The 24,166-nt window shown below is 42.4% G+C and overlaps 1 protein-coding gene across 1 annotated transcript in view; it reads right to left on the bottom strand.

Annotated features, from left to right (window-relative positions):
- trmt2a (tRNA methyltransferase 2 homolog A) overlaps window positions 1-24,132 on the bottom strand; it is a 63,533-nt gene extending 39,401 nt beyond the window's left edge. The window contains exons 1-5 of the mRNA XM_063074114.1: window positions 24,066-24,132; window positions 17,893-18,521; window positions 9,392-9,500; window positions 7,861-8,042; window positions 6,581-6,695 (exon numbers count right to left, since the gene is read on the bottom strand). Coding sequence (XP_062930184.1) covers window positions 6,581-6,695; window positions 7,861-8,042; window positions 9,392-9,500; window positions 17,893-18,521; window positions 24,066-24,101 — 1,071 coding nt within the window. The 5' untranslated portion in view covers window positions 24,102-24,132. The remainder of the gene's footprint in view (window positions 1-6,580; window positions 6,696-7,860; window positions 8,043-9,391; window positions 9,501-17,892; window positions 18,522-24,065) is intronic.
- Between the last annotated feature and the right edge of the window lie 34 nt (window positions 24,133-24,166).

The raw sequence follows: 24,166 nt of genomic DNA, 5'->3' as shown, positions 1-24,166 counted from the left end.
TTCATAGGTGCTGGTAATACTGTTGATCAGACGAGAAAATAATCTTTTTGCTGTTGTTCGCTCTACCTTGAGTTGCTCAACTGATTTCCCAATAGCTTGATCAGCCATGTTTGATTTCCTCTGCAGGCTGTTCACAGGTGAGAAGGTAAGTACAACTTTTTAATGATGCTTTGATGTTGTTTTATCTTAACTTGATTTTCTTCCTTTTTCAGGAATTGCTCCTGCTTTTTTAGTTCAAAGCCCAGATTTGTTTCCTGGTCCTCCAGTTTCCCGGTCAACCATTTTTCACTGTCAAGTCGGATTTCTTTTTGTTCTTTGAACATGTGCAGCTTTCCCACTTGAAAGGGATTGAATGCGTCTACCTGAAAGTTTTTTTAACTGGTTTCCACTCAATGACCAAACAACTTTTCCTTTTTCCTCCTTTTATTTTTCGCAAGTGCGGCAGTTTGATAATTCCGTTAGTTCCATCAACCATTTGCCATTAGACATTAGTCACTAGTCATTAGACATTAGTCACTAGACACTAGTCATAAGTCATAAGACAAGTCATTAGGTGAAAAACTGGCTACCTCTGCGGACTTTGTAGATGGATTCCGACCTGCACCCCTCCGCTCCCTCATACACCGTTATGTTTTCAAACCAGGCGGCCCTTCCCGAAGGTTCCCGAGCTCTTCTTAAATCTCGCGCCATTTCCCAGAAGCACCTGTGTGGGATCATCCCCGTGATGTGAAGCGAGCGCTAACCCAAAACGCAGTGACAGCAGTGCTCTTCTTTTCATGAAACAGTCTCTCAAGTTATTTAAAGTTCAGCATCTTACTGCAGATTCCAACGCTGCTCTCGGACTGCTGCCGTGATGCTGCCGGGTCCCCCCAATGTTCCAGGCAGAAGCAGCACTCAGGCAGTGGATTCTTGCTATTACTTTTAAATTTTATTTTCTTTTGCCTCTAGGTCCCAACACTTTCTAGAAACTCTAGTTTGACTTGACACCTATATTAAGCCACTAGCCAAAGCTTGAGTTACAATTGTGGGGGCTACATTCGGGATTGATTCCGTTGGATGCTGTGTGATTACCCTGAGCAATGAAACAGTGGGGCAGATGTTTGTACTCCAGATGGATTGTTAATCCCACTGTTAAGTACTGTTGAAGTTGCGATTGTGGACGGAGCTTTGATAAAATGGCTGGCACGGCTCTCATTTTAATGCAGACCAGCGCTGAGGTCGCGGTAGCTGGGGGCAGAGATTTCAAAGATAGGGGTTCTCTCGTTTCTGAGGAGTGAGGGGTAAGAGTGGTCAGATTTGGAATGTCTAATTAGACCACGTCCTCCGGTGAAGAAACTGGTGAATTCTAAGTTAGTATCCACCCTTACTTTTCTGGCGAATAAATGGAAAAATCAGGTTCGAAGTCCCAGCTATGGCAGGCTCTGCCTATTCTCTGGAATAATGCCCACCACTAAAGGGGAGGAGGAATATGAAACTTGGGCAGAGCGGACTCTCAGTTGTTAGATGAATGGCAGTGCTCTGATGATGAAAAGCAACAGAGATTGGTTGAAAGTTTGAATGGGTGGGCCGCTGATGTTGTGAGAACCGTCAAAGTGCAGTCTCCAGTAGCGACAGCTGCCAATTATCTGCAAGCACTGAATAATGCTTTTGGTCTGACTGGAAGCCCGATGGAGCTCATGGCGGGGTTTCAGAACATGCATCAGGAGAAGGGGGAGAAGGTTTCTGCTTTTATTTTTCGGCTAGAGAGGCAGCTAAATTGCTTGCAGCGCAGAGGGGTCATTCAGGCGGCTGAGGTGGATCAGTTAAGAATGGACCAGATAGCCAGGGGCGCCCAGCCCCATGACCTGATTACTTGGGGTCTCTGACAATCTCGTAAGATGTGCCCCCCTCCATCTTTTGTTGAGCTGATCAGAGAGGTATGGGGAGCAGAACGTGGCGGAGGCGCGGGAGGACTCTGTCAGCAGGGTACAGTCCTCAGTAGTAGTCCCCTGCGGTGAAGTGACCACAGATAGTCTACCCCAGGGAGCGGTAGAGGAGATTGTGATTGTGGCAGAGTTGAGAACAGAGATATGTCGGTTGTTATCAGCGGGTGGGACCCCCTCCCCCCGTATGATGGAGCTGATGTTGTGGGGGGGGGGCGGCTTCCCCAAGGGGACGAACAATGTGGAGGGCTGCTGGCAGCAGGTGTCACACCTAAAGGAGAGTGAGCCCCTGGGTACCTCAGCAGGGGAAGTCATTGGGAAAACCTAGAGAAGACCCAGTGAGGGAACAGCCTGGTGTCTCAGCAATGTACCAAGGAACCCCCGAAAGCGAAAGGCCCAGTTCCTGAAGGCTTAGTAGGTCCATGCTCCAGTGTGTTGCTATGAATAGAGGGTACTTATGCTAAAGCCGTACTCGACACCAGGTCGCAGGTCATATTGCTGTACCGTTTGTTTTATAACCGGTATCTGAAGCATTTACCATTGACACAATTCAGGGCACTGGAGATCTGGGGGCTTAGTGCTAGTGATTATCCACACGACAGTTTTTTGTCAGTGAAGTTGGAGTTCTTGGAGGCCGATGTGGGAGTGTCTGAGGTCCTTGATACATTGGTGCTGGTTTGTCCGGACTCTGTTGAGAAAGGCGGCGTTTCAATTCTGGTGGGGACCAACACCTCTCTTGAGAAGAGGCAAGAACGCTGGTGAGAGCTTTCTGGGAACATTGTCTGTGCACCTGGGGTTTTGAGTTACTTTTGAGGAAGTGCATGGCAGCATTGGGCCAGATACCGAATTTAAACGAGGGACTGTGTGGTTCACCCAGTCAAAGCCAATGGTGGTACAGCCCAGGGAAGTAGCAAGAGTGATGGGGACTCACAAATTTCCCAGAGTGCCTAAGGGCGAAGCCCCCGTAGTGGACGCTCCGGAAGACCACGAGGGGGAGTCAGAATTTCCTGCTGGGGTACTGGTGAGGCCCAAATTGCAGAAGCCCTCCATTGTACAGGAACACTACGAAGAGGGAGGTCACCTTCCAGCAGGGGATGCCCCTGGCGCATTTGTTCCCGGTGACTGTAATGTCTAATTTCCCTGTGAGACACACTGGGGAGAAACTACTGGAAAAGGGGGGGGGAAAGTTGACCGCTGAGTCATTCAACTTCGGGGATTCCCTGGTTCCTGCGGGTTGGAAGAGGAGGCTGGTAGAGAAGATGTTGAAGCTGGAAGATGTCTTTTCCACTGATGAGTTTGATGTGGGTTGTTCCAAGAGCACGCGTCACACTATCCAGGTGACTGAGGATACCCTGTTCAGAGAAAGGTTGCGGCGACTGGTCCCTGCAGAGGTGGAGGATGTTCGGCAGCATCTGTGTAAGCTGAAGGAAGCTGGGATCATCACCTGGTCCCGAAGCCCTTATGCGTCCCCAATAGTGGTAGCCCGAAAGAAAAATGGGAAGGTACGGATGTGTGTGGACTATAGGACTCTGAACAGGCACACCATCCCTGACCAGTATACTGTCCCAAGGATTGAAGTCGCACTGGCCTGCCTGAGTGGTGCAAAGTGGTTCAGTGTGCTGGACTTGAGAAGTGGATATTACCAGATCCCCATGAGTGAGGCCGACAAAGAGAAAATGGCATTTATACGTCCCCTGGGATTTCTCCAGTTCAAAAGGATGCCCCAGAGCATCTCGGGAGCTCCTGCAACCTCCTGGAGGCTGCTGAAGGTGCTGGGCTGCCTGAAAGCTGAAGGGTTAAAACTTTCCCTGGACAAGTGCCAGTTCTGCCAAATGTCTGTTAGCTATGTTGGGCACATAGTCTCATGGTGGGGTAGCTACAGACCCAGCTAAGATTGAGGCGGTTACCACTTGGCCAAGACCCCAGATTGTGAGCGCTTTGTGCTTGTTCCTCGGGTTCTGTGGTTACTATCGAGGGTTTGTGAAAGGCTACGCGAAAGTGAGTCACCCTTTGAATCAGCTTCTGTGCGGTTACCCTCCCTTGGGGTAGAAAGGACAGGAGGGTGGAGAGTATCTTAGCCCGTCGGAACCCTTTGGACTGAGGTGGGATGCAAAATGCGAGGAGGCCTTTCAGTCACTGAAGGAGCTGCTGACCCAGGCACAGGTGATGGCTTTTGCTGACCCCTGATTACCATACGTACTGCACACAGATGCCAGCCGAGAGGGTTTAGGGGGCGTCCTGTATCAGGATCAGGGCTCTGGATTGAGGCCCGTTGCGCTTGTCAGCTGGAGTCTGTCGCCTTCCGAGTAAAACTATCCCCCGCGCAAGTTGGAATTTCTGGCATTGAAATGGGCTGTGGTGGATAAACTGAATGACTACCTTTATGGGGCCAGGCTTGAGGTGAGGACAGACAACAACCTTCTAACTTACATCCTGGCCTCAGTGAAACTGGATGCCACAGGCGGCGGCGGCGTTGTCTATGATTTCAGCCTGACGTACTGGCCGGGAAGCAGGAAAGTTGATGCTGATGCTTTGTCCCGATGGGCGCATGAGGGACCGGTCAGGGATGAGGAGTGGGAGAGCGTTCCTGCCCTGTGTCAGTTTGCCATCACCTCTGTGTCAGAGGAAAAGGAGGGACAGGAGCGAGCGGTGGATCAACTAGGGGCTTCTGATGACGCCATCCCCCAAGTTTATTGTAACCTGACTGCTCTGAAGACAAATCAGCTGCCGGAATTGAGTTCTGGGGAAGTGGCTGCTGCTTAGCGAGATGACCCGGGCATTGGTACCCTTTGGCCAGTGGTTGAAAAGGGAGACATGGCTCAGGCGAAGAGGATGAAACATTGTTACATAACATTCACATGCACAAAAATAAAAAGCAAAATATTAGTATTGGTTGATTACTGTCACATGTACACGTACTAATGTCACGTAGGAGATTGGCTTATTTTCCAGTCGAAAGCCACTTCCACTGTGTCGGTCATTGATTGGCCCATTTTTAAAGTTGCAGCCACTCTTTCCTATAGGTTGGCTTGCACACCAGGGCACCAATATCCAGTTCCAAGCGCCTCAGGGGTTCTAAGAAAGGGGGGCGCAGTCACTTTCTTCCATCCCCACAGCCCACTTCAAGCTGAGGTCGCAAGCAGCGCTGAAGGACTATTAAGAAAGGGAATTGCAAACATAGACAGGCCCCCATGTTTGTTTAGTGAAGTATTCATTTGCAGCTGGCTTGGTTCTTCAGTTTTATAATTTGGGGAGATTTAACAGAGTACCCATTAAATTAAAGGGTAACTGAATGTCCAGCAGTGTACACAAACACTTGTTTAGCTAAATGCTCAGTTTAATGTTTTGCTGTTTATTTTTAACTAAATACTTAACGTGCCCATTTTAAATCTGTGTCTTCTGTTTCACTCTGGATCCTCAAAAATGCCTCCACATTATAACTATTACATTCGCTGGGCAACAGGAACTATGGCAGGCCCCGAAAGAGGTTCACAGACTGCATGAAACCTAATGCTGCACACGCTAGACTTCTACCAAAACGTCAGGAACAGTGTGCACAAGACCAGAGTGGCCAGCAAGCCTCACAACAACCTGGCGGAGAGATGCCAAGCAGCATTAATCGCTGCCTGACACAGAAAGAAAGCAATACCAGCGGCTCCAATTCCAGATCCAGACACACACAAATTTCTACAGATGTACCCTGGAGAGCATCCTAACTGGCTGCATCAGCGTCTGGTATAGGTCGACTGCTTATTCCCCCTCCATAGATGCTGCCTGACTTGCTGAGTTCCTCCAGCATTTTGTGAGTGCATTGCTCTGGATTTCCAACATCTACTGAATCTCTTGTGTTTATCATCTGCTGTTACATATTGCTTAATGAACAACTTATCAGCAGATTCCCAGAAGCAAAATTTTTTGTGACACCCTTTTTGATCGTGAGGTAGTGAATAGGACAAGACCCCTGGCTGGGAGTCTCGTTTCAAGATGCAGGCTACTGGAATCATTCCATCCAAATTTCCACTTCCTGGCCATCACAAACAAGCACATGGAAGACACAAACTCACAAAGGGGCAAAAAAAAACACTGTTGGATCTCTGTTTAATTTCTGATCCCTCAGGTTCGTCTGGGAGTCAAAAGGGCAAGCAGTCTTAGCTCCAAGATTTGTTTATTACAAACAAACATGCAAATACGAAGCAAACTAAATAAAGAGCCGAGAAATGATGCTAAAAGGAGAATTAATGCTAAGACTAAAGAATAAAAATGACTTTTCTGAAAAATCTATCACTTTTATGGATAAGGAAAATTCCTTAAATAGAAATGAATTGATTAATAGGCCACGTAATTAAACCAATTACATCACATGGGTAATGTGCTAATACTTAGCCAATGAAAAATGAAAAAGGTGATAAACCGTTAATTTAGTTGCTATACCACTTTCTGCGAGTGTGAAAACTACGTGTGCAAATAAGTACAAATCTTATGAAAAGTGTAATTAAAAATAAAACAGTGGTTTCCAGCACCACCATGTGCAAATAACTAAATCACTTTCCCATAACAACTTAGATAAACACAACATTATTAATTACAATAGGGCAGCCCTTGTGCCTTGACTGACACCAAAATACAAAATTACAAGAAGAGGAATTATCCAACAGTACCTGAGGGTTGAAGTAAACGATGGCCATAATTTGCTTGGCTCTGGAAATGCGTACAGTCAACTGCTTCCAGTGACCTTCATAAGTTTCTGGATTATACACACAATAAGGAGATGACCTGCAAACAAAAATAAAATCGGACTCAATAGGAGACAAGGTGAAGAACATGGCGGGGGGGTGGGGTTGCTTTTCTTTACTGGCGGCTTCAACATAATATTCCCCCCCCCCACCCCCATTTAGTCCAAACTTACCTTTTCAATGACATGGGTAACTAAACTAGCTAATAGGTTAACACCGGATGGTGCATATTTGGAATGAGTTTCTGTATCAGTTCTGTCTGTGTGTGGTATTAGCTGGAGAATATCCCTAACAAATTGTTTTTGTTCTTGTGTAGCCACATTAATCACTGTTCAAATACAACTACTAAACCATTTAAGAAGAAAGCTTTTGATGAATGTCTTTTAAACTGCATTGAGGCTTACAAGAAGAAGTGTTGCTTTGTAGCATCTTCCAAGTGGCACAAAAATGCTGGGCTGATACTACGATCAGCAGTAAGTAGGCACAAAAGTTGGAATCTTACCCTAGAATGTCTTTCCTTTGGCGGTATTTCATCAGAATGTCCGGAACAGGACCTGCCCTCACTAATGGCGGTTGTCCCATTGATAGGAAACCTGTGCGGGAGGATTTTTAAAGTGGAAAAGATGTTGCACTGGGGCAGTTCCACTCTCTCAACCTTATGTCTGGGTTCCCTAAAAACATACTTCAAACCAGAACTAATGGGCGTGGCCAGGTATGCTTGGACAGGCTAATTTCTAAGGCTGCATTACGTCGGGTATGGGATAGGGGAGGGGGCCGGATCAAAGTAAGCTGAAGAGATTGTAAGCTTAGTCAGTTACATCATGGGCACTAGCCTCTAGAGTATCTAGGATGTCTTCAAGGAGCGATGTCTCAAAAACATGGCATCTATCATTTAAGACCCCCATCACCCAGGTCATGTCTTAATCTCATTATTACCATCAGGGGGGAGGTACAGGAGCCTGAAGGCAAACACTCAACAATTCAGGAACAGCTTCCCTTCTCCCATCCAGTTTCTGAATGGACATTGAACCCATGAACACTACCTCGCTACTTTTTTATTTCCAATTTTTGACATAAGCCGATGATATTAAACCAGATTGAAATAGTAGACATCATTTCCATACAGAAGAATATAAGAGCTGATGTGAAAAAATGCAGCTAATAATACAATATAATCATCCATTGAAATAATGGCTTTTAATAACCTTAGGTACTTCTGAAATGCCTTGACAACTTCCTTTATTTGGGCTGGAATATGAACGGTATCAAACGGCTCTACAACAGCGCATGATCCTCCCTTGTATTTACCCAAGCGACATCCAACAGTTTTATCTTCTCCATTTGCTCCAACGCCAATTAGAAACTCACACTTGTTGCGGTATTCACTCTGAAACAGAAAATTGCAATGCTGGAAATCAGCTGGGGTGGCTGAACCCATAATTAAATACAAACACCAACTTTGCACTACTGTAGCTCCCATGTTTGACTGATTGAATTTGACTAATATCTCAGTAAGTATTCATGCAAGGTAAGTAACAATTCAGAAGATGTGAGGAGAGTGTATGTTCACATGTACAAGTTGAAATAAGGCAATCAGCCAAAACGGGAATCACTGAATCAGCTATAAATCACAGTAGATCCAAACCACTCCTCTTGCTGTGTTGAGGAGATTTACCAGGATGTTCCTTGGATTGGAGAACTTTGTCTTACGAGGATCGGTTGAGTGAGCTAGGACTTTTCTCTTTGGAGCGAAGGATGATGAGAAGTGACTTGACAGAGATGTACATGATGATATGAGACACAGATCAAGTGGACAGCATGAGACTTTTTCCCATGGCTAATACCAGGGGATACCTCCAAGAGCACCACAACCTTGTCACTGGTTTGGAGGCTTGCATGTCTCAAACACCTGGTGAGCTATGTTGGCTGGAGTCAGGGCCTTGTGATTTGGCTCCTGGTAGGGTCATCCAAGCCAAACAAGTCAAAGGGCACAGGCCAGACTCAGAGTAGTCCACTGGTCATCCAAGTTCAGGGGTTCAGCTCAGGGCTAATAACACTGACTGGTCAAATTTTGTTTTATTATTACGGAAACAGCAATGAAGAACCCTCCATCTGTGTGTGATGGTATGGACAAAGATGGAGGACCTTCATTGCTGCCCGAAACCCCAGTGGTGTAAAGGGCAGTTAGTAAGCAATATCACAGGAAATAGTTTTAAGATAATGGGAGGAAATGGCACATACATCAGGGCCATTTAAGAGGCTCTTAGATAGGCACATGGATGAAATAAAAAAGAAGGGCTACTTGACGGGAAGGGTTAGATTGAGAAGTTGGCATAACATCATAGGCCAAAGGTCCTGTACTATGCTGTAATGTTCTATATTGTTAAAGGCTGAGTTGTCAATTGTACATTTTCAATATGCATCATTACAACGCCTGTGTGAAAATATTTCCACACCCAAGACAAGTGATGAAAGAGTCTGTAGATCACTGTGGCATTTTGCTCTTCAATCTGCATCTACCAAACAGGATCTAATTGCATTCAGAAGTGGATATCAATTGCTCAAAGCCAATGCCAGAAGAACAGATATTCTGTACATTTACAGTTACATATTAGAACTTCACCTCAATCAGATTCACCATGGTTCTGCTCACTCAAGACTTAGGAAAGATTCTGACTCTGGGAAACAGATATAACAAACTGACAGAGTCACGTCAAATACGGAACATTAACATACCTGCACTGGCGATGGCTTCACTCCCTCTAAAGGGCAACAGATTCCACCATGCGTTTTTTTCTGTTGAAAAACCCACGGCACAAAAGCTCGATTGTGGGCTACTATTTCCCTAATAATTTGAAAAAAAGAGAGAAACAATTACTCTGAGGTAAATTATGTTAAGAACATAAATAGCAGCTGGAACAAGCCATACAGACCCTTGGGTCTGCTCTGCGACATGTGGATTTTTCAATGGTTCCATTTAATATCAGAAAATGTATACAGTATACAACCTGAAATTCTTATTCTTTGCAAACATCTACGAAAAAGAGAAAAAATCCCAAAGAATGAATGACAGAAAAATGTTAGAACCCAAAGCTCCTCCCTCCCGTGCACAAGCAGCAGCAAAGCATCATCGCTACATCCCATTTGTTCCAAACGGAAGCATCAGTGCCCACTCCCACCAAGCAAGCAATAGCAAAGCCCCCAAAGAGAGACCGTGATCTGGAGTCCAACAAAATCTATTGTTCACTTGATAATTGCACATGCCACGGGCTCTCTTGCTCACTAACAAGTGACAAAGAGGTGTCACCCCCTTCCACAGTGAGAGAGGAGATTAACAAATGGCTCACTGTTACAATATTACAGACTGAAACACTGCTTTTATTCTGAGTTTCTCCAACTTCAGAATCAGGGGAGAGGGGGAGGGAGGAAAGGGAGAGGGGGATAAGGGATCACCGAATACAGAGGCTTCCAACAGCCGCATCAGCTGTCACGATGTTCTGTTCTCCTGTGATGCCTCAGTGGGCAGCATTATCATGAAATCAGTTTATACACGGAGCCCGTAATATCTATCAATCAATCAATTCTGACTTGAATATATTTAGCACTGGAACCTCCACAACGTCTTGTGCAGGGAATTCTAATATTTCTTTCCCGCTTAGCTGAAAAAAAATTCTCCTCATTTGCTTCCCAAGTGAATAACGCTCAATTTCACATACCCTGGAGAGGGGAAGTGTTATCCTTGTATACACCCAGTCAAGCACAGAAAGTTTTTGAGCATTTCAATGGGATCACCTTTCATTCTTCTCGCTCTAAAGAGCATATGCCCAGTCTGCTTCAATTTGTAAGACAAATCCTCTATACTTCTTCACTTGGACCTCATACCTACCAATTTGGAAATTCTAAACATAAATATTCATGATATTTTTCTTTTGGCATAGGATCCAGGTTAGAAAAGTACACTCTGTTGGTTATCTTTAAATAAACTGCTTAACTTTCAGATTGAAATAAATGTTGCATGATTGATTTATTTTCCTTATGGCTCTTCTTGTCCTTGAGTTGATAACTGAAACTTACAGATCTGATATTGGGTAGCTCTCTTGACTGGTTCATGAGTTGAATGAACAACTTCTCTTCATTAAATTTCCTACTTTCTGAGTTAAATATTGTTTTCAAAATTGGAACACAAATAAAATGGATAACTGTTGCACCAAAATGAGCAAGTTTGTGTCAGACAAGAAGGTAAAAATTCACATATTTCAGTACCGAATCTGAGCTGCCTGAAAAGACATTATTCAGATTTTAATTTTTATTTTTACTCATAGTGTTGCAGGATAAATGATCTTATCTGTGTCCCAATGTTATCATTGGCAAGCTGGGTTACCCAGGCCTTGGTAAACAAGACAGTTAAAGTCAAGAATTTCTCAATGAAACCACCCTGGGCACACTCTCTTCTCGCTGCTACCATCAGAGTCTCAGGAACCACGCCACCAGGTTCAGGAACAGTTATTACCCCTCAACCATCAAGTTCTTGAACTAAAGCGGATAACCTAACTTGACTTGCCCTATCGCTGAACTGTTCCCACAACCCACAGACTCACTTTCAAGCACTCTTCACCTCATGTTCTCGATATTTATTGCTTATTATTGTTATTATTTCCTATTTTTCCCCTTTTGTATTTACACTCTTTGTTGTCTTCTGCACATTGGTTGTTTGTCCGCCCTGTTGGATGTGGTTTTTCATTGGAGTCTATTATGGTTCTTGGATTTACTGAGTACTGTACGCCCGCAAGAAAACAAATCTCAGGGTTGTATATGGTGACATATGTGTACTTCGATAATTATTTATAATCATAATTATGATTTTTTTAAATAGATAATTATAATTTAATTTCTTTGACTTTGAACTTCTCTACCCCAAAGGTAACACACACAAAATGATGGAGGAATTCAGCAGATCAAGCGGAATCAATGAACAGTAGAGTTTCAGACTGACACCCTTCATCAGGAATGGAAAGCAAGTGGGCAGAGGTCAGAATAAGAAGGTGGGGGGGTGGCAAAAGGGAGGAGAACAAGGTGGCAGGTGACAGATGAGACCAGGTGAGGGGTAAGTGGGGGAAGGAGGAATGAAGTAAGAAGCTGGGAGATGATAGGTGTAAAAGGTAAAAGGCTGAAGAAGAACGAATCTGATAGCAGAGGAGAGTGGTCTACGGGAGAAAGAGAAGGAGGAGGGGAACCAGAGGGAGGTGATCGGCAGATGAGAAGGTGTGAGAGATTAACCAGAATGGAGAATGGAAAAAGAAAGGAGTAAAAGGATGAAATTATCAGAAGTTGGAGAAATCAATGTTCATGCCATCAGGTTGGAGACTACCCAGGCAGAATATGAAGTGTTGCTCCTCTAACCTGAGTGAGGCCTCATAATAGCAGTTGAAGAAGCCGTGGAGAGACATGTCTCCTTTTCCATTCCCCAATCTGGCTCCCAGGACACCCAAATGCTTGATGCCTGGAAGCTGGGTGCTGGGAAATGTGCAGATGCCGTGCTGCCCTGCAACCCCTGATTTAACCCGAGCCTAATCACAGGACTATTTACAATGAATGGTTAACCTACTACGTCTTTGAACTGTGGGTGGAATCCAGAGCACCCAAAGGAAACCCACGCGGTCAGGGGGAGAGCGTACAAACCCCTTACAGGCAGCAGTAGGAATTTAACTTGGGTCGCTGGCACTGTAAAACATTGAGCTAATCACTACACTACCGTACTGCCGTGCATGTGTGGTGAGTCCTTTGATATTTTTTGTACCTGTCAACTTGAAAGCATTGCACTCATCGAAACCCCAATTTCCATCAGTTAATCAATCGTTGCATGATGCTCATCTATTGCCATTACTCCCTTGACCATCTACTTGCTAATAAAGGATTAAACACATTTTTTGACTTTGTGGAACATCATTATTATTGCATCAATTGGAGGAAGCGTCATACAAGGAAAACAATCCATGCTAGGTCGCCAGCCGTGGCAATTGGTTTGTTAGAATTAATTGGCTGCTGCACAATCCTTAACTTCTCTCGTGATCAAATAGGATATACTTCTACTGGGAAATATAATTCTGTCTACCACTGTAAGATTTTTAATAGAGGTGAAAGGGAGTGGAGTTGGAGAAAAGTAAAGCAATTCCAAAATACAAAGTGAAGTCAATTGGAAATATTTCAGTCAACAGTGGTCAATGTTTTAAAAAAATCAGAGGGGAAAAGATGTCATGGAATTGTGGTAGGTCATTGCCACTGACTGAACACAAACAAATGTTATATATTTCAGGTACTGAGGACAAGGAATCAGAAGAGGGTATCAAGAATAATAATAATAATAGTTGGAATGGAAGTTGGATAGTACCCAAATCTAACTGATAGTACTTACATTTGTTCTATATTCTATAAGGTTAGATCGATCCTGGAGCAGGTTTAAAAGATTGGCAAAACATTGTGAGCTGAAATGCCCATACAGTGCTGCACTATTCAATGTTCTATTTAATGAAAAAGTCAGCAAGACATTGCACACCACACATTTAGGGTATTATGGTCTATTGCACTTTCTATTTCAATGTACATGATAAATATATAATCGAAATCAAAACCAATTTGCTGACTTCATGAGATTTGAGGTAGCTACTGTGGAAATATAACTGTAACAATAGAACAATAGAAAGTTTTTGACAAGAAGAGGCCATTGGTCCAACAAAGTTAGCCAAATTCCCATTCATATAGTGTGTTGAAATAACTACTGAGTTCAGATTTGAAAGTCTCTAAGGTACCACTCTCATCTACACAACTAGGTAGTTTGTTCTATGTGTCCGCAACTTGCTGTGTAAAGACTTCCTGATGTTAGCCTGAAATCTCTCTTTAACCAGTCTCCATCTATGGCCCTGTGCCCTTGATGATGGATTAATTTTCAAGTAGTAGTTGACATCCACCTTACTTATACCCTTAATGATTTTGGACACTTCTCTCATGTCCCCTCTCATATGTCTACTTAGGCTAAAAAGATTTAATTCTTTCAATCTTTCTTTTTAACTCATACTCTGCAGACCTGGAATGAGTATAGTTGCCCTTCTCTAAATTCTCTTCAGTGCCTTCACATCCCTCACAAAATATGGAGACCAAAATTGTACACCATACTCAAGGTGTGGCCTCACAAGCGATTTATATAGCTTAAGGAGAATGTCTCTAGACTTGAACTCCACTGAGTGCCTTATATAGCCCAACATTCTATTAGCCTTCCTAATCACATTGTCTGGATGTTGAGAGTGATGAGTCTATTGGGCCACTCAAATCCTCATACAGCGCACTTTCTAACTCAAGACCTCCCCCCGCCCCCCATTGTATATTTGGATCTAATATTTTTACTTCCCATATGTAATACTTCACATTTACATTACATTAAATTTCATCTGCCATTTATCTGCCCACATCTGTATTGATTCTGCTGCCTGAATGTTATCAGCCACCCCCCCTCAATTTTGTGTCATCTACAAACATTACTAGTTTATTTGTAATGTGCTTAACCAAATCATTAATGTAAATTAAAAACAGCAGCGGCCCCAAAACTGATCCCTGCGGAATCCCACCTTTAACATCTACTAGGTGTGAAAGTGATCCTCTCACCATAACTCGTTGTTTTCTGTTTTTGAGCCAATTCTGCACCCATTCGCACACATTACCCTGAATCCCTACCTCTTGTAATCTGATTATTTACCTCTTGTGAGGTAACTTGTCGAAAGCCTTCTGAAAGTCCGAATAAATTATATCAACTGCTCTATTGCTATCATAAATTTAAGTTACCTCTTCACAGGGCTCCAGCATATTAGATAAACATCAATTTCCCTTTCTGAATCCATGCTGGCTTTCTGCTAACATGCCTGTTCTTATCAGCTGCTTTTCCATCTCATTCTTTATTATTGTTTCTGTTATCTTACCTATGATACACGTTCAGCTTACTGGTCTATTGTTACCAGGGTAAGTGTGGTCACCTTCTTGTATACCAGGACAATGTTAGCCCATTTCCAGTCCTTAGGGATTCCACTAGTCTTCAATGACTTATGAAATAATACATGCTAGGGGTTTGTATATATAATCACAGACCTCTTGGATATACGTTGTCTGGCCCTGAAGATTTATTAACTTCCAGCCTTTTCAGCTAAAGCAGGACTTCACTTCCTAAGATCTCTAAGTCACTTAAAACAACCTTATTTCCTCTACACTTACTGGCACATTGCTAACATCTTAGCAAGTGAATACTTCAGTAAAATATGAATATCCACTATGTCCTTCTCTACATAACTTAACACCTCACTATTAGTCCTAATACACTGATCCTCCTCCTTGACTTTTCTTTTACTAGTAAAGTATTGAAAAAATCTTTTGCAGTCAATCTTAGCATTATCAGCAATTTCCTTCTCAACCTGCCTTTTGGCAATTTGAATTTTCCTCTCCTATTTTCATATGCCCTACAGTTCTACTGTTTTTCTGCATTCCTTATAGCTCTCTTTTTTCCAGTAATTTTTTAGTATACCTTTATTCATCCGTGTAGTTGATCTGATGTTTTTATTGCTTCTCCCAACCTTGGGTATGAACATCCCCTGCACTGCATCCATTACCTCTTTAAATCAGCCTCATTGTTCCCCAACTGACTCAACATCAAGCAGTTCCTTCTAGTTTATCTTCTGAAGTCTTTGCCGTATCTGCACAAACTTTGCTTTTCTGAAATTCAATTTAATGGCTTTGATTTTAACTGATATTTCTCTCAAAAAACTTTGAGACTAACAATGTTATGATCAATTGTCCCTAAAGACTCAATATCTTCCATACCCAAAATTCTATCCCGATTATTAGGGAGTAACAAATCTAGACTGGCCTTCCCTGTTGTTGGTGCATTACCATGCTGGGTCAAAAAACAATCATTCAATAACTCAATGAATTCACTTTCCTGTAGTCCAATAGTCTCCCACTAAATATTTGGGAAATTAAAGTCATCCATAACTACAATATTACCCTAAGAATTGTTTTTTTAATATTCTAATGGAATTGTTGATTAAAATCACTATCTGCATTTGGGGGTCTAACATATGACTAATGTTCTTCCTTTATCCTTATAGCTTTCAATTCTCACCCAGATATCTTCACTAAGCCTTGATTTATCTCCTATCATCAGCAGCCTCACGTTTAACCCTGAAGTCTTTATCAACTTATAACTTTTGTGAAATGTAATTGGCAAAATGGAACCTATGTGATCCAGAGTACTTTGCTGGTTTAGGTGGAGACTTACAAGAAGTGTGTGTGTGTTCTATAACATAGGGTGTGTTTATAGCAGGGAATGTTCTGACAACCAAGAGAAACAAGACATAGCTGTCATGGGAGGAAGAAGCCTCAAAAGGCAAATGGACTGATTAAAGACAAATGTGATGGATACAGATAAACATGGAATACCATAATGGGATGAAATGACCTCAAAGACATGAAGTTGATGAATTACTGGTGTGGACTATGCCTGTAAAGAGGGAGAGGGCCAGGGAGAGGGAGAGGGAGAGGGAGAGACTGAATACAGCATTACGAAAAGCAGCTGTCTTCTACTGCTAACTGACTGAGTTGCTATAGAGAGAGAGGAGGAGTTACATGATGGACAGCTGGAGTTCAGCGTGTGTGTGTTCAGCAAGGTCAACAGTCTTTTTCGCAGCCGCACAGAGGCTGGTGACGAAAGAGTCTCTGAATGAGCTCTTCGAGTGCCCACGAGGGTGGGTTGAGGGTCGATTTCCAATTTCCCAATTTCTCCCGGGATCAATAAAGTATGACTATGACTATGATTAAGAGAGATCGATCAGTGGCTAACACAGTGCGTGTAAGGGTGACCCTGTGGAAATTACTGGTGTGTCTAACCCTTGCCTGGGTTGGTAGTTTTACCACTTGAAGAGGGTCCCCTTAGTGTAGTCACATTTGGCTCACTTGAAGGATTCAGGGGACAGCGGGAAGATCGACCACACCTGTTTATTTGGATCACAAATACCTCTCTCTCACCTCAATTCTGTGGATTGAACTGAACTTTCTTACATACCATCGTAAGACTGTAAATCTTGCCACCTGAGCTTGAATGAGTTTGGGAACTTTATTTATACTGATATATGCATAATACTGCTAACTCTTGGTTTACCTGGTTTAAGTTACTATATTACGTAGTTACTAATAAAGTAGTAGTTTTTAACATCAAAACCAGACTCCAGGTGTTGCTGCTGGTACTTTTACAGAGTTGTGTGTGCTTAACACTGGATAAAAATGGTTTGTCTTGTGCTGCAAGATTGAAGCTACCTTCCAGTGACTTAACGTATGGAGGAAGACTTTCCCTTAAAAGTAATAAAAGCGCTTATAATTTGATCCACTCTAATTTTTTGTAGTTTGTTACTGTATATTAGGAGACCTAGCTAAACGGTACACGACACTACCCACAGGCACTACTCTTGGGCCCCCTTTTGCACAAAGGGACACAAAATCCTTATCTGAGTAAAGATATAGAAGATGAGTCGATATAAGTAATTCTTGGAAATTTGTCTACATACTACTATTTATTCACACTGTTATTAGACTGAATATAGGACAGAGAACAGTACAGCATAGTACAGGTCCTTTTAATCTAGGGTGTATCTAACCTTTCCCTTCTAAATAGCTGTCCATTTTTCTATCATTCATGTGCCTATTGAAAAACTTCTTAAATACCCCTAATGTACCTGCCTCTCTACCATCACCCATAACACGGTGTTCCATGCAATTACCAAACTCTGTGGAACTTGTCTCTAATACCCCCCCCCCACCCTTCACTTTCCTCTAATCACCTTAAACTTATGCCTTTTCATTTTTGTCATTTCTGCCCTGGGAAAAAGTCACTGGCTATCCATTCGATCTATGCCTATTACCATCTATCAAGTCACCTCTCGTCCTCCTTTGCACCAAAGAGAAATGCCCTAGCTCACTCAATTTATCTTCATAAGACAAATTCATAAAAGCTAGTGCATATTACTGTACGACCGGATCAAGTTCAGTTTTTATACCTGCAGTTAATATTAGATTTTTTTTAAAACTACCCACTTGCAAATCCAGTGATGTCTGTGTTTGCATGTGGCTATTTATATACATAATAAAACTTAATACTTCTTGCTTTATCATCACATTCAGAATCCCAAGGGGGATAACGTACATACGTGGTCAACATTCCCAAGACTTGCAAGACATTTTGCTCTTTCTTTTTCAATTGCTCTTCGTATGGAATGTTCCACAAAGGTGTCACAACATCTGCAATCTGTTCACTTAACGGTCTATCTGAAACTTCCACTGGAGCAGGACGTTTCAGCTCAGGATCACCATTCTCAGTCCCCTCCTGCTTTCGTTTTTTGGCAATTGGATCTGCTTTTGGCTTAGCTAATCGGACATGCAAGTTCTTGTTTTTCCACACTTGACCCTGAAGAACTTCCATGGCTCGATCTCGATCTTTCTCTTCTTTAAAAGTCACAAATGCAAAAGGTTGTTTACCAAACAGTTTAATTTTATGAGGAACCAGATTATTTCTGCTGAGGAATTTTCGCAAATCACTGAAGCTTACAAACTTTGGGAGGTTTTGAATTTCTATCTTGTAAATCTCAGATGTAAAAAGATCACCCTTGATGTATCGATACACATCAGTCCCAGGCTCACCCGTTTCCACCTGAGTGTCAGTTGAGGGACTGGACTTTTCATTTTCCTCTGTCACACTTAAATCAGTTAGGTCACTCGTTTCTCTTTGATCAGCTCCAGGAGATACACTAGCTCCTTCTTCAGCCATGTTGCCAAGACTCTAAAACATGAACAACATCATCATTACTCTTCTGCCCAGCATACCTGGCTAACACATAATACTTCAGAATCAGAATCACTGATATCACTGGCATATGTCGTGAAATTTGTTGTCCTTGCAGCAGCAGTACAATGTAATATAGAATAATAGGAAAAAGACCATAGAAAAATAAAATTGTTAAATTACCATAAATTCCAGTGTACAAGCCGAGAATTTGGCACCAAACTTTGGTCCTAAAATTAGGGGGTTGGCTTATACAGAGGGTGTCAACTTTGGGAAAACGAATACACGGAAGACAGGTCGTATTTATTGGCTGTTTTTGAGTAAAATTCGTTCCACTGTCGACGCATGATTTCTTTGAATAGTTTGTTTAAACTCACATCTAGTGGCTGGAGCACGGACATCAAACCACTGGGGATGACTGCAATGTCCGTATTTTCAGCTTTCAATACTGCTTTTGTCTCACCTGACAAGTGCACTTTGAACATGTCCCAGACAAGTAGCGACTTTTCCTTCCCGAAACCTTCGGGACATCGACACCACACCTCTTTAACCCACTTCAAGCAACCTGCTTCGTCCACCCAGCAGCGTTTTTGGACGCAAACAACACCCTGCGGGTATTTTCTGAGCAATCTTTGCTTTTTGTCTCAACACAAGATCACGTCTATTCAAAAGTCGGGTGCAACTTCGTGTAGCTTTGAAATTTACGCTGACCTCATGGTGTTTTTTCGTTCCATTTCAACGCTTGAACTCGAATAATTTCTCTGGTAACAATGTATCCAGATGATCGCTGGTGATTCACCCACTCTAAAACTTTTTCTTCCAGTTCTGGCCACTGGCATGTTTTCTTGCGGTTTGCACAGTTCGTCTTTGGCATTTCCCTCAGCGTGTCCCCTGCCTTTCTCCACTCTCTCACTTGTTTCTCATTTACACTAAACTTCTTAGCAGCTGCAGAATTATTCATTCCTTTAGCAAAATCAACAACCTTCAGCCTGAAGCCAGCATCATATCACATTCATTTTAATCTTTTGTACATCGTGGTCGCAAACTCAATACTGAGTGCACGTCCTGATCCTGCCACCCCGTGTTATGTTTTAACGAGATTACGATGGGCGCTAAGTGGTTTCACGGGGGTTACATTCCAGAGGATTCTTTACCATTGGAGATCTAATGCAAAATTTCCCTCCCTGATTTATTTATTAAGAATTTGCTTATAACGCTCTACAATGTGTAGGCCTGTTTTCTTAGCAGGTACTGGTTCACAAAATTTCCTGGTTCCGGATCTGGCAAAGCTGAGTACCGGCACGTGAGATCTTCTGATCTTTTCTGGTTAAATCAAAAACCTCTACAAACGAGGTCAGCTTATACAAAGGTAACATGAAAAAGTCACTTTTTAAACCTTGAAAATGGAGGGGGGGGTCAGCTTATACTCCAGAATATACGCTAAATAAGGAGTGCAAAAAATAGAAATTAAATAATTGTGAGGTAGTGTTCACGAGTTCAATGTCCATTCAGAAATCAGACAGCAGAAGGGAAGAATCTGTTCCTGAATCATTGAGCTTGTGCCTTCAGGTTCTTGAATTTCTGATGGTGGCAATGAGAACAAGGCATGATCTGGGCCCTTAATGATGAATGCCCCTTTTTTGAGGTATTACTCCTTAAAGATATCCTGGATACTAGAGGCTAGTGCCCATGATGGAGCTGACTAGGTTTACAACTGTCTCCAGCTTATTCCAATTCTGTGCAGTAGCGACCTCCCCCACCTCCCATACCAGATGGTGATGTAGCCACTTAGAATGTTCTCCACAGTACATCTGCAGAAATTTGCTAGTGTCTTTGATGACGTTCCAAATCTTCTTAAATTCCTAATGAAATATAGTCTTCTTTATATAAGCATTAACACAAAACAGAACAAAGAACATTACAGCACAAGAACAGGTCATTCAGACCACAGTGCTGTGCCGAACCAGCCAAAAAGCAAATCAAAGACACCTAAACACTAATCAACCCTACCTACACAATGTCTACATCCCTCTATCTTCCTTAAATCAATGTGCCTATCCAAGCGTCTCTTAAAAGCCTCTAATGTATTTGCCTCTGCCACCATAGCAGGCAGCATATTCTAGGCACCTGAGTAAAAAACTTACCCTTCACATCCCCTTGAACTTACCCCCTCTCACCTTCAATGCATGCCCTCTGGTCTTAGACATTTTCACCCTGGGAAAGATATTTTCTGCCCACTCTATCTGTGCCTCTCATAATCTTGTAAACCTCTATCAGACCTCCCTCAGTCTCCAGCACTCCAGAGAAAACAACCTCCAGTTTATCCAGCCTCTCATGATAGCACATGCCCTCATGGCAAACCTCTTCTGCACCCTCTCCAAAGCCTCAACATCCTACCAATAGCGGGGCGACCAAGATTGTATGCAATGCTCTAGATGTGGCTTAACCAGTTTTATAAAGTTGCAACATACCCTCCTGACTTTTGAACTCAATGCCTTGACTAATAAAAGCAAGCATTCCATAAGCCTTCTTAACCTCCATATTGACCTGTGTAAGCACTTCCAAAGAGCTATGAACTCGGATTTGCTTTCTAGCTGGTTCAGCACAACACTTTTGTCTGAATGGCCTGTTTCTGTGCTGTACTCTTTTAATGTTCTATCTGTTAAAGAGCAAGGCCAGAGTGGTCACAGGGATGAGTTGACAGGACTCTCTAGCCAAATGGAGGCAGGTAGAAGGTGACAATAGAAAATATAATGGATTAGTAATATCAAAGCTGTGGAACTTGCTCAGCAGGACAGACTGTATTATTAGAGAAAGAAAGCTGAGACAATATGACAGATGGATGGCTTACAGCAAAAAGAGCAACTTCTTTATCTGTATTATCTTCCTCCAAGTGCCCTCATTAATCCACTTGACAGACAGACCAAAGGGAACAACATTAGCCGTATCCTATCACAGGAGGGTGGGAAGGTCTTCCCACTTCTTTTCTGGTCCCGAAGAAGAGTCTCAGCCTGTATCATTGAATGTTTGTTCATTTCCATGAATGCTCCCTGACCTGCTGAGTTCCTCCAGCAATTTGTGTGTTCCTATCATACTTATTCCATAGACACAAGAAAATCTGCAGCTGCTGGAAATCCAAAGCAACACACACATAATGCTGGAGGAACTCAGGCGGCCAGGCAGCATCTACAGAAAAGAGTAAGCAGTCAACATTTCAGGCCGAGACCTTTCATCAGGACTGGGAGGGAAGGGGGAAGGAGTCAGGGTAAGATGGAGGGAGAGGAGGAAGAAGTACAGGGTAGCAGGTAACAGGTGAAACCGGGAGAAGGGAAGGGGGGGGTGAAGTAAAGAACAGGGAAGGTGATTGGTGAAAGAGATAAAAGTCTGGAGAAGGGGGAAACTGATATTAGAGGACAGAAAACCATGGAATTATTCCATTGCTTCTACTCGTATCCTCACCACATTCTCAGAAAATTACACTTTTTTAAAACCATAAGAGCTAACTTTTCAGAGAGGCATTCCATCAGTTGAGTTTTTCCAACATTTTCTTTTTATTTTCGTATAATGGGGTCTTTTACATACTGCTGAGAGCTATCAGAGTGTGAGGATATCATTCAAAACTATAATGCTATTTGACGGGAAGAAGGGAAGGTCTTTGTAACCTTCATTTGCTTTTCAACCAATAAAAGAGGTTGAACATCCTGTAAGTTAAATTTCCACCTCTGTGGTGCCATCCCTACAAATTTGGAAATATAGTCTGCCTTCAGTTAGTCACAAAAATTTTGTAACTTCCATCTGTCATTCACTTTCAAACTTTACACTTTTAGAAGATGCCACAGAGATTTAATACAAAATAAAACAAAAAATGCATTAAATACGTAGCAATCAGGCAACTGAAAGGTTGGCATATTTACAGTTTTAACTCTTTACATACTTTATCAAAACAACACAAAGTGCTGGAGGAACTCAGTATGCCAGGCAGTATCTAAGTAAAAGAGTAAACAATCGACGTTTCAGGCCAAGACCCACCCTTCATCAGACTTTCTCATGTTTGCTCTCGTCAATTTATTAAATTAGGTTTTTATTTCTAAATGTTAAAATCCATGTTTAATTCTAACTGCATTCTCACTGGCTACATCACTACCTGGTATGGGCGGTGATGGGGCTTCAGCACAGGATTGAAGTAAGCTGCAGAGAGTTGTAAAATTAGTCAGCTTCATCACAGGCACTAGCCTCTGTAGTATCCAGGACATCTTTAAAGGACAGTGCCTCAAAAAGGCAGCGTCCATCATTAAGGACCCCCACCGCCCAGGTCATGCCCTCTTCTCATTGCTATCACCAGGGAGGAGGTACAGAAGCCTGAAGGCACACACTCAATGATTAAGGAACAACTTTTTCTCCCTCAGCTATCTGATTTCTGGACATTGAACCCATGAATACTACTTCGCTACTTATTTATTTCTGAATTTGCTTGTCTTAATTAATTTAACTAGTTAAAATAAGTATTCTTTCCCCTATAATTATACAGCATATGGTGGTGATAGTAAACCTAATTCTGAATAACTTGCCACTTAAATGACAAAATAATTCAGTATCCAATGCTCTACTACACAAGAGTTAAAAAGTATACTTCATTTCAAAAACAATACATATCAATAAACTGTTATACATTAGAATCCAAAGTTTACAACTGAGATGATCTGTATGGATGGCATCCACCAGAACAATTTTTACTGCATCTTTTGGTAGGTACATGACATTAATAAATCAATTACACAATGTATCCAGCTGTTTCTTATCTGCAATTACATTTGGGTGAAATATTAGGTAGCAATTACAGTTGAATAAGATGGGGGGGGAATCACCTGGGAATATTTGTATACTGTATTGTAGTCGGAGACATATTACATCTATTTAAATAAAAAGTGGATACTACAAGCTTTAAATGCAGTAATTAAAACATAGATTATTGCAAGAGTGGTTAAGGTCAGCAGTACAAAAACAGGATAAAAACTAAAAAGCGACATGAATTCTGAGGAGAAATAAAGACAGGAGAGTGTACAAATGAGGGAAATCTGGAAGAACGCACGCAAAATGCTGGAGGATCTCAGCGGCTCTGGTAACGTCTGTGGAGGTAAATGGAGCAGTTGATTTTTTTTCGGGCCGAGAAAATTAGGAATCAAGGGGTCTCAGACTGAAACGTCAACTGACTGTTCACTTCCCTCTACAGAGACTGTCTGAACCGGTGAGTTCCTCCAGCATTTTTGCGTGTATTGATTCTGACTCGGAGTCCCCGATTTCCTTCCACAGACTGTAACAAAAGAGGTTCGAAATAAACCACCGATATTCTTCTCACGATGAGAGTTAGAGAGATGTGAGGCAAACAAATGAGGGCATATGGGTGAGATTAGAACCTTGATCGGCGCGGGAACATTGGTCTGTTCCCATGCAATATGGACCTTATGAGTGAGAATACATAAATGCACAACTTTTACAACATAATCTTTACAACATAAAAGACACACTATCGAACCTACTCACACCTGACAAGAATTTAAGTGACTCTCTAAACACCATCTGCCGTCGAGGCCGCCGCCATTTAACAGAGGCAACCCCGCGGAGGATTGTGGGATTAACCAGTC

Source organism: Mobula hypostoma, chromosome 21, assembly GCF_963921235.1.
Source record: "Mobula hypostoma chromosome 21, sMobHyp1.1, whole genome shotgun sequence".
Lineage (NCBI taxonomy): Eukaryota > Metazoa > Chordata > Chondrichthyes > Myliobatiformes > Myliobatidae > Mobula > Mobula hypostoma.
This window is presented reverse-complemented; position numbering and strand designations above follow the sequence as displayed.